The 11,544-nt window shown below is 42.5% G+C and overlaps 1 protein-coding gene across 1 annotated transcript; it reads right to left on the bottom strand.

Annotated features, from left to right (window-relative positions):
- Positions 1-973: 973 nt before the first annotated feature.
- Positions 974-11,006, bottom strand: LOC118217298 (inward rectifier potassium channel 2-like). Its single transcript, XM_035399189.1, has 2 exons — positions 10,688-11,006; positions 974-5,777 (listed from the first exon to the last, which is right to left on the bottom strand). The coding sequence occupies exon 2, from the start codon at positions 5,440-5,442 to the stop codon at positions 4,153-4,155; it is 1,290 nt and encodes a 429-aa protein (XP_035255080.1). The 5' UTR covers positions 5,443-5,777; positions 10,688-11,006; the 3' UTR covers positions 974-4,152.
- Positions 11,007-11,544: the final 538 nt, after the last annotated feature.

The following is an 11,544-nucleotide window of genomic DNA, read 5'->3' as shown; positions in this document are numbered from 1 at the left end:
GTTGATCTCTGGGTTTTCCTGTGGAAGAGTCTTGTGATTTTACTAATGATTCTGCAGATTTTAGGGTTTTTCAAGTCTAACTGCCATTTTGTTTCTCCCACGCCCCCGAAAGGATTGCTTAGTCCTAATTGTCCGTGGGTAACTAGGAGCCACTGTGCAATGGTGCGGTCTGAAATCGAGGCCACCGGTCTCTCTTATATGGGCCTACATCCTCCACAGACACTGTTCCAGTACCCCACCAATCACCATTGTTTGCAGAGCTTTGATTAAGGACCAATTTCATGGGAAAGAAGAACAAAAAAAAAGCTCTTCTTTTAAAATGTTTACTCAGGCGTTCCGTGTGCATATGCACACCATAAACAGCTGTGCGTGCTTAACAGCGTGCGCTCTGTCACTGAAGCCCCAGTGCTGTTCAAGGCATATTTGTCCACTAATATCTCCCATATAAGGCCTTCTGGCGTGTAGTACAAGGTCCACAGGCAGAGAGACAGTTTAATAGGGCATGCACACTTCTGTGTTCTTATTCCTATCACTTGACAGTGTGGAATAGGCGTGAGGCCTCCATGCAAAACCGTACATGAGATCCAAAGTGGGTGACAGGTAATGTAACTGGAGAGAGGGCTCATAGCACTGGTAACAGTCCTGTAACCTGTTTTTCATGATCAGCGAGATTGACGGCTTTAGTTTAGCAAATAATTCCTTTTCACCTCAGTGGATGTGGAAAACTTTATGTCTTTTGCATTGAATAATTGGAGTGAGGGGTGCCATTTTAAAAAATGGAACTTTGCTTTTACTATAACGGAAAGTAGACACATTGGACGCCACCAGTGTCTGAAAAGCACATATTTTGAATTTTTTTTTTGACTGCTTAATTATTCAAGCGTTTTTTGTTTTTTTTTCTCAGAAAGAACCACTGTTTAGAGTATATCTGTCTGTACTTGCTATGTTTATGAGAAACATTTCACTCAATGTCTTTTCTTATAATCTTTTGCCATTTTATTGGAAAAAAACCCAAAACAAAGCAAAATGGTACACAATCATAATATTAACAATATTAATAATAATAACGAGATTGTCCAGAACATAAAAAATCTGTACATTCCATGTTTCTTGTTATACATTAGGAAGACTCTGATACAAAAAAACATGTGAATGATGTAGTATTTACAACACAAAAAAATAGATAAAATGCTGCCAAGGTCTTCATTCAATGATACTAGCACAGATGCTAGCCTTTAGACATCACTACATGCACTCTTCTGGCTCAGAGAAGCACACACCACCACAACACCAGGAGATTACAGTACTTTTGGCGCATATCCATATATATATCCATATATTTACCCCAAGTTCCACTTTCATAGAAACAGCACACAAATAATGTGTGGGACTAGGGCAATTTCAGTTTAGGAGAAGAACAAAAGAGTACAACGAACCGAACATTGCAATAGGAATGCTGTATTTCCTATAGCTTGTGTCTTTGATAGTAAATATAGTAAATGCAGTAATGATTAAATAGAGGTCTTCTACGTGTGTTATTTCGTCAAAAAGAGTTTTGGGGAGGTTCTCGTGAGTGCTGATGCACTAAAGGCTTGGAGGAACCGCTCATGTCCTGTGACTCAGTGGTTTGATATTCATCCCAAGCTATGAGGACACAGCCTTTCCAGTGTGCCATATTCAGTGTAGACCAAAGGTCCTTCATGTACAGTCCAATCTTGCCTTTTTTTTAACAGTTAACCTAAACCAGAGCCCGTGAAGATGTCAAGAGAACATCTGGAGTATGTTCTGCATGGTCCTCTTCTGCAAAAGAACAGTAACTTTATTTTTAGTGAGGCTCACCAGAATGTCAGAAACATTTTGTGCGTTTCAAAGCGTTTGACCGAGACACTTTCCAACATCAACAGGAACACTGACAGGACATGAACACGAGTTTGAGGTTGTTATATCATAATGCTGTCATCATGAATTCAAGATTTTTCAAGGTATACTAATTTGAAAAAAGAATAATACTTTCGCTGTTACACCAAAGAGAAAAGTTTTAAATAAATAAATTAAGGAGTGTATAACATTTAAATCTCTCTTGTAATACAGCTTGTTCAATGTAAAGTTCCAAAATTCAAACAAATGAATTGGAAACACAAGGAGAGCAGAAGCACTCCAACAAGATTAACTCAAAGGACTTAAACTCTATCCTGCTGAAAGGGTACTTATAGGGGTTTATAGTACAACAGGTTAATTCTGTCTTTTTCACAAAGTTCTACTCATATTTACATTTGGCTATAAATATGAAAATATCTTCTTATATTTACAGATGAATTAGAAAAAAAACACACGAAAAATAAACCATTCTATTAGGGGGAGAAGTGCCCCATCTTTGGTTAACAGACCAAAAGCACAGTGCTTGACTTACTTGTTAAGAAACAGAAGTCTCCCTGGGTTTTTAAAAACAATATTTCTTGTTTATTTATTTTTTTAAATAATTCATTTTAGTATATTTCGGCCCTCAATCTTTCTTTTGAATTTCAGTGTGTCACTTAGCAGCGCTTTTTCACTAACCTTCATTGACTCAGTTGTTTACAGACAAGGATGTCTTCATGGTTTAGGATGTGGTCTGCCACCAAACTAATGGTCCCGCAATGCTCAACGAAAGCTGACATGTTGCTATGAAACTGTCCCACCCTAAACCCCCCACCGCAGCTATCCATAAATATCCTGCAGACAGACACCTTAAAGTGCCTAATGCTAAGTTTTTCACATTTTTATGAACGCTGTTCTGACTCTGGCCTAGATTCTCATGTTGCAAGGCTATGCTATACTTAGTCAAGAAGAAGACGGCTCGACCTACAAGTGTAATGTACATGCTCTCACATTAGCCCTGCTCTGACAAACATGTATGCTAGTGCTACTCCCCACCTCCAACACACCCACATGTACACGCTACACAACACATTTGGCTCAGCTTCTTCAATGATGTTGCAGTCGCTATTGATAATTAAGATCTCTCACTTAAAAAACTGGGTGCCATGGGACCACAAATACATCACTTCACTTTAACAAGCCATGTTTTTTTTTAAAAAAGAGAACAAGTATGTGTCTCTGTTAAGAGGCCAGCTCATTAACAGATCATGTACTAGTTTACTTGCAACGGGTGTCAACTTACAGTACCGTGGCCAAATGGAGAGCAACGACAGCATGCGTCAGTGGTTGGAATTGCACTGTTACGAAGCCTGCACAGAGATCGGAACATTTTCAACTCTTACTTTCCATTAGAGGGGTTATCGTTTTTCTCTTTCAGAATAAATATTTACCTAATGTTGGCAGTCACAGCATTGAATCGGTTTCAAGATGTCTGCCGCTAGGGGTAAGCTTGACGGAGGTTCCTCAAAATCCCAGCCGTTTCTCTCTTTCTAAGAAGAATCCGCTTGCTGCTGCCAGTGCTGTTCCCGCATGAACGTTTGTCAGATTAAAACAAGGTTTCAGAACTTTCTAGACTGAGACCATATTTCATGTCACTTCTGTGCAAAAAAAGAGGAAAATTTCTTTGGTGTTTTCATTATGACATTTTAAATATATTTCCTACTCTAGGGGCACTTGATTGTTTAAAGTGCTTTTCATTTACTTAAAAAAAAAACACTGTGAAAAAAGATAAAGGTGAAAAAGATCTATAGCAGCTTCTCATAGTAAGGCATATAAACCTACACAGAAAACAATATCGTGCTACTGAACCCATCATATTCGTTTTTTCAGGACAGATAAACAACAGGACATTCCCATGAGTTTTTCAAGTTTACACTGTCTTATTTTCCTCCTTTTCTTTCCCTTCACATTTTGCTTATCCACATATATTTATTTATTTACTAAACAGCAATTACTAACATTTATTTTCTCCAACAGCTTTTTGCCCCTGTATCTGTGCACAAACCCAACAGTGCTATGCCTGTGTCCTCTGTCCCCCCCATCCTCCCAACCTTTCATATTTTCAAGAATAACACTCTTATTTCTTATTTTAAGTTCTCGGTCCACCCTCCCCACCCTCCCTCACAGCCGTTCTGTTGGGCTCAGAAGCCATGGGCGCGAGGGGTAGTTCAGCTTTTACATTCCTTTTTTTTTTTTTTCAGGAAACTCGAACCTTTGTTCGGTTTGTCCAAACGGTCATATTTCTGACTCTCTCCGCAAGGGCCTGGGTTCAAGGGGCACCATGGCCTGGTTGGGCCCGGAGTCTGACACGGCGTCCGTGTTGGTGCCGTCGGGCCCCACGCTGCCGCCGCCGCTGTCATCGTCTTCCGTGTCGTCCTTCTCCGTCAGCGCCACCTCGTTCTCGTAGCAGAAGGAGTTGGAGCCGGACGAGGCGAACTTCTTCTCGGCGAGCTCCCTGGCACTGCACAGAGGCGTGCTGGGCACCTCGTAGGTCTTGTGGAAGCGGGAGTAGTCCACCTTGTAGTAGCTTCTCTCCTCGAAGAGGACGGGCTCGAAGCGGTGGCCCCACAGGACCTCGCTGGCCAGGTAGGAGCTGCGGCACTGCGTGGTCATGGCCGTGGCCTCCACCATCCCCTCCAGGATCACCACGATCTCGAACTCGGAGGAGTCCAGGTCCCACTTGCTCATGTCGTAGAAGGGGCTGTCCTCGTCGATCTCGTGGACGATGGTGATGGGCGAGACCAGGAAGATGCGGTCCAGGCCGCTGTCGAAGCCCACGTCGATGTCCACCTGGTCCAGCGGGATGAACTCGCCCTCGGCCGTGGTGCGGGACTTGAGGAGCTGCGCCCGCACGTGCGCCTCCACCAGGTGGCTCTTGCGCAGGTTGCCCACGCGCCACATCAGGCACAGCTTGCCGTCGCGCATGGCGATGGTGGCGTGGTGGCTGAACACCAGCGTCTCGTTCCTCTTCTTGGGCTTGGCCATCTTGGCCATGACGGCGCCGATGATGAAGGCGTCGATGATGCAGCCCACGATGCTCTGGAACACCACCATGAAGACGGCCACCGGGCACTCCTCCGTCACGTAGCGGTAGCCGTAGCCGATGGTGGTCTGCGTCTCCACGGAGAAGAGGAAGGCCGCCGTGAAGCTGCTGACGTTGGAGACGCACTTCTGCGGGTTGTTCTCCAGGTTGCCGTAGAAGATGGCCACCAGCCAGAAGGCGCAGCCAAAGAACAGCCACGAGAGGAGGAACGACAGGCAGAAGATGAGCATCATCCAGCGCCAGCGGATGTCCACGCAGGTGGTGAAGATGTCGGCCAGGTAGCGCTGGCCCTTCTCGCTCATGTGGACGAACTGCACGTTGCAGTGGCCGTCCTTCTTCACGAAGCGACTCTGGGGCTGCCGCCGCGTGCTCACCTTGCCCTGGCCGTTGCCGCAGCCGTTGGGCACGGCGATGGTGGCCAGCTTCATGCCGTCCTCCTCAGAGGACACGATGCTGTAGCGGTGGGTCCGCGCGCTGCCCATCGCCTCCCCCTGCGCCGGGGACGGCTGCGCCAAGTCCGCCTTGGAGAACAGTCTGAGTTTTTGGAAGAACCTTTGGAGAAACAGTTTTGAACTCTCGCGGGGTCCAGCACGCACGGGAAATGGGAAGGACCGGGCAGGACCAGGGGGTGGTGAAGGGGGCGAGGGGGAATGGGGGGGCCAGAATCCGTAGGTTGTGCCGAGTGCAGGAAGTCGCGAGGAAGTGGGGGGGGGGGGGGGGGGTGGTCGCCTCTGCCGGCTTCGACAGCCAAGCCGAAGGGTGTCAGAGTCTCTCAGACCTTTGCCTCCGGCACTCCGGATCTCATCAGGCAAGTGTGCTGTAAGAATAATGGAGAGAGAGAGAGAGAGAGAGAGAGAGAGAGAGAGAGAGAAAAAAACTGTGTCAGACTAATTGACGGAAACAAGAGGAAAGGTTTCTGCCTTCCTGTATATGGTTACCTGTTCCCTAAATAATGCATCGCCCATGCTCTTTGGTCACCCTTCCAAAGTTAAAAGAAGAGGTTTTCATGAACTTTGTATACAAAGTTGACATTGATTACGGTGAAACTGCACTGGAATAAGCTTCTATTCAGCTTTCATGTACTGTTTGCAGATATCTCCAAATGCAACTTTACACTTTAAGACATGCTGGTGGGCATTTCACCAAAGTAGTTTTGTTTGCCTTCTCAAGCTGCCATTGTACACTTCAGCATGGTACTTGAAATGACAGTGTGTAATTCCAACTGCATAAATTGTTTGTATGTAAATAATTACAGTAAATTAGAAGGAATCTGCGTACATTGTTTGGAATAAGTTCTCTGCTCAATATAAAAATGTAATATAACGTGAACTACAACAAAGTCAAATATGTTTTTCATAACTGAACTTGTAACCTTTGGATTATGAGTCCTGTTCCTCTAATCCCCTCCTGCCAGTTAATTACCAGTGAACTCATCTTGCAGGTCCTGTTTGCAGTATTTCAGCTGGAGCTTGTCACAAGGGAAGGAAATGCTAACAGGAGTCTGTGCTACCCTAACTGAGCATCCACCAACTGTGAGTACTACAACCCCCAAAGATACAGTAGATCAGGCTCACGGCATTGATGCTGAAGGCTGTCCAATCACAGCAAGGCTGCAGATGTTCTACAGTTTAACCTATACAAATATTGACATTTCCTATTTTTATGCAAGCTTGTGAATCATTTATCTTGCTATGATACATAGCATACACACACAGATATTCACACATATGCATGAACACACATGCACACACACACACACACACACACACACACACACAGTTAATAATGTTGCCTTATATCAAGCATTTATATACTGTATAGATCGACATGCACAAGTATGTAATTTCTTGTGCCTGTTTTTTTAACCTAAAATAGGTTGCCATGTTAGAGAAGGAAGCACCTGTTACAGTACTTTCCAATGTCACATTTTACAGTTTTTTCATTATACCCAGTGTGTTTCGTAAATTTGTGAACGACACTTACATAACCTTGAATCCAGTGTAGCTGAGGCACAATGACAAACTAATTAGCAATCTGCTATTGACTGGGGCAGCAGGGTGAAGGCAGTGTTAAAGTACCTCTGGCTATGCGATGCTTTTCTACGCACCAGCGATAATTCATGCAGACGCAACACAACTGCCAGTGTTTTAAATCTTGTCTGCTGTTCTGTTGGTCACTCAGAATTGTCAAGAGGTCTTCTGGAAGGATCCACACCCATTCTACAGTCCCTTACATGGGATATTTATGTCTACTGGCTCTACTGGGGACAATGGGAGCATTTCTTGCTATGTCACAAGGGATCCTTTTTTGTTCATGTACCATGTGAACGGTGATAATTTACCTGTTTTATTTTGTACAAATTTCATGGTTTACTTGTTAACACCATAATTTAAATTTAAGCACTGTTAAAAAGTGCACAATCATATACATGCATGTGAAACTAAAATATAGTCTCGATAAGGGAAAGTAAACATGGTCACACAATATATCATTACATTTAATTGTTATAATGTACACACTCCTTTTGACCAAATTTGAGCAATTTTATTTAGCAACTTCTGTAACTCTACAGCAGATATCTATTCCGGATCACCAAAAGAATACCATTCCATTGAGCGCCATTACTCTGGGCTGCCTATGTGTCACCTATCGAGTCTGTTAACACATGTAACATTCATGAGGGGTGAGGAAAAACCAGTGATGCCAATAACAATTAAATTAATAATAGTCATGGTTAATGAGACCGTGTCTGTCACTAAAGCCACCATCAAGATAATGGGAGCTGGGGCATTTAAAAAGTACACCCAATTTATGCAGATAATAGCTTTTTTCCCCAGTTCTCGTACGACATTTTCTCTTTCAAAGTGACCATCAAACATGCGGTGGTCAGACAACGGCAAGGCATTAATGGCATAATCTGCCAAGTCAACACTTGATGATTATTATTATTGTTATTATTATTATTATTGTTATTATTATTATTATTATTATTATTATTATTATTTTAAGTCGGCCAGGGGAATGTCATTTGTCTGTCAGAAGTTACAAAGCCTGGGCGGCATTGTGGCGGCACAGTAGCGGCACACTGTCACCTCACAGCAAGAAAGACCCTGGGTTCGAATCTGTGTGGAGTTTGTGTGTGGAGGAAACCCACCGGTGTCCACGTGGGTTTCCTCCGGTTACTCCACAGTCCAAAGATATGCAGGTAGGCTAATTGGAGACTCTAAATATAAATGTATGAGTGTGTGAGTGAATGGTGAGTGAAGGGTGTGTGTGCCCTGCGATAGATTGGTGACTTGGCCAAGGTGTATTCCTGCCTCTCGCCCAATGCACGCTGGGATAGGCTTCAGCACCCCCTGCAACCCTGTCAAGGATAAGTGGCTACAGAAAATGGATGAATGGAAGTTACAAAGCCAAGTAAGGATCAGATATCAGTCTTAAACTTGCCCTACAATCTAACACTACAACTGAGCTAAAACCAAAACTAAAACCAAGACTCATCAAGCACAACATATCATTATCACAACTGACAGGGAGACACCATCATCTAACAGTGCAAATAACACAACCAAGAGAACCATAACAAGTCCAAAAAGATTTTTCATGGCTGAGGGGAAAAAAAGATCATCTGAACAAAACAAGATCAGGATTATGACATTAGCAACCTGCAGACAAAGGCATGAGAAACTATTAGCAGGTGGAACTGGCTGTCAGCAGCAGGGGGGGATTCACAAAGGCATTTCCACAAAGGCATGTCCAACAGAATAATATTCATGGAAAAGCACATCTTCGTTACAATAAAAAGAGTGACTTATATCAGGCACCTTGTCTGTGCCAGCAGTGTTACAATTGTTGCATTAATAACTGACAAAAAAGTAACCAGGCAACACAAATATCACATTTCCCTGTTTCTTTGAATAATAAACTTGTGCACATGGACACTACTTGTTTTTTCCAGATGGGTCTTCTTCCTCATGCATCATAAATGGGAACACTGTCTTATGTTGTCCCCGCAAAACTGGGAAGGTAACTCCTAAGACTGCAAACTTTACTTCCTCAAAGAGAGCAATTCTCCTCTGTGCTGGTCAAGATTGCCGTGGATGAGCACGCAGGTTGGCAAGGGCCCTGTTAGGCTCTGACGAAGCTCCCACTCATTCTGCTTTCATACAAATAAGGTGCAAGGAAAAAAAAAAACTAATGGAAAATGATTACATAAAACACACTCTATTTGTTGCCGAAGAGATCAATAGATTTGTATCCAGTGTCCAGCAGTGCTGTGTTTGGAATGACCTGTCACACGTCTGAACTTCTATAGAAAAAAAATGTGGACAAGGGGACAGCCCCCTGATGATGAGTATGATGATGATGATGATGATGATGATGATAGAAATTCAAAGAAATCCTCTCTGCCACAATTTTAAGCATCCTGTTTCATAATAAACTATATTCAAATGTATGCCTATGTACTCTCTTGTGTTTCTCCAGTATTATTATTATTATTATTATTATTATTATTTTACACTGGACTATAGCATTTAACGATTTGTATAGGTTATTATGGTGTTTATATTGCTTAAAACATTATTTGTATCTTTTGAAATTATGGTTTCGCCTAATTCATCTTTTTATCCTACATGTGTAATATTTTCCCAAAACAATCTGGGCTGACCCGTTAAATTTTTGCGTCTGGACTGCATTATATTTTCTCCCCTTGGTCAGTGACTTCGTGTTTGCACTTATAAACGGGAACAGGTGCTGCACAAAAACAGTGTAAATATTTCTCGGTGTGAGAAGGAAGTTTTTGTTTTTTTAAAAAAAGGGTGATTCATTCATGGTCCGTAGTCCAGTAATTAAAATCACAATAAACCCTGGGAACTGACGTCTCTAATATAAACACATGGTTGCCCGACAATAGCGCGTGGATTCGCTCTGGATGGGGGGCGGGGGGGTTGCAGACGCGATGCACCATTTCTAAAATCAAAAGCAGCGGACGCAACTGTTGTGGCCAAGCACGAACTACTAGGACCGGGAACTGCATTCCATTGACGGGACACTCTTAAATATTTGCACGAACATGAATACAAATAAATATTATGCACGTGATAGCTATGGGCTACTTAAATTTTCCACTGGAATATAACATCTGCCATGCTCCCTAAACAGAAATGAATTCGTGTTAAAAACTTAAAATAGCTCGAGAAGTGCAATGGATTAAATTAAAATCAAATCAAAATGGCACTACTGTAGTAGACTTCATCTACTACATCTGTGTAGGTTAATTATTATCGATAGCCTAATAAATAAAATATTGATTTCTTTAACATTTTAAAAACTATTCCTTTATTAATATATTAAAACATGTAGTCCAAGAAATATAAAAATCCTTGCCACTTCACGATACGAATAGCCAGTCTTACTAATAGTGGAGACAAACTATTGAATATATTAATTATAAAAGATACTAGGTAGTACGCTATAGCCTATATCATTTAAGCCTCTGACCACAACGTCATGTCACATTTTATCGAGCACAAGATGTTCCTAACTTTCGCCGAAGCATCCTTTCATATTTCATAACGAGGCGTGCGCTTCTATTTTACTGTGTAGTCATCGCTCATGTACTGCAATAGTTGCTGTTTTGAAAATCAGCTTCCTTTCATCCTTTCGCAACGACACCCTAAAGCGAGGAAGAGGAAAGTTTCTAGACTGTGCATAACAGAAGCTTACCTGTTGATCATCTGCGACAATAAACCACTGACTTCTAATGCATCCTCGGAGATATCGAAAGACAATATCCACGCATATCCACAACTTGATTATATTGCCTTATCCCCATATGCTTGTTGAGTTTTTCTGAAGACGCCTAAGTACCAATTTAAGTTATGCCAGCGAACACAGCCTTTCCATTCGTCACAGCAATGACTGAGAGTTTCACTTCACATCGCTGGGAGTATTATTAACACCGCGTTCCGCTTATCTCCGCCCCATTAGGACAAACTAGCCAATCACATTTCAGGAGTGTGCGCGTTTAGCGGCTGGTGGAGACGGTTTATGTCCCATGTATTAATCTGCAATCTGCAGAAGTGAATGTTCATATCGTCATAATGAAGAATTTCGAGATAAAATGGGGAAATGATGTAATAAAACGAGCGTGGAACAAAGCGCAATGACAAATTAAGTCAACATTTTCGTAGGTTTGTCACCCCCAGTATTTTCATATGAATCAATAGGTTACCTAGTAAGCTTGTGAGACTGGTGGTCCAGCAGTGTGTCTCCTCCAAAATTTAAATTACATAAGCGTCATGATTTCTCATGAATTATCCCTTCTCTGTTACTTCAAACCTACAAAATGTGTGTTTGGAAATTAACCATTACAGAACCTACACAGAATACCAGACCCAAGAGAGGCACCAGACACAGCCTAAAAGAATTTAGCTGCATGTTAGTGTACTGTATTAAGATTACATACATTATGCAAGATAATAAGGCGCAGTCAAAGACAAACAGCAGAAGTTGGTGTTCAAGCAGCTGGTAAACCCTCTCTCCAGAGATGTGGTGGGCGTGCTCCTCTGAAAGTTTGAAAA

Source organism: Anguilla anguilla, chromosome 17 (assembly GCF_013347855.1).
Source record: "Anguilla anguilla isolate fAngAng1 chromosome 17, fAngAng1.pri, whole genome shotgun sequence".
Classification (NCBI taxonomy): domain Eukaryota; kingdom Metazoa; phylum Chordata; class Actinopteri; order Anguilliformes; family Anguillidae; genus Anguilla; species Anguilla anguilla.
The sequence above is the reverse complement of the archived record's forward strand: the minus strand, read 5'-3'. Positions and strand labels throughout refer to the sequence as shown.

What these genes read in the sequence shown, in the direction of transcription:
- LOC118217298 (XM_035399189.1), bottom strand. Translation starts at nt 5,442, where the DNA reads ATGGGCAGCGCGCGGACCCACCGCTACAGCATCGTGTCCTCTGAGGAG.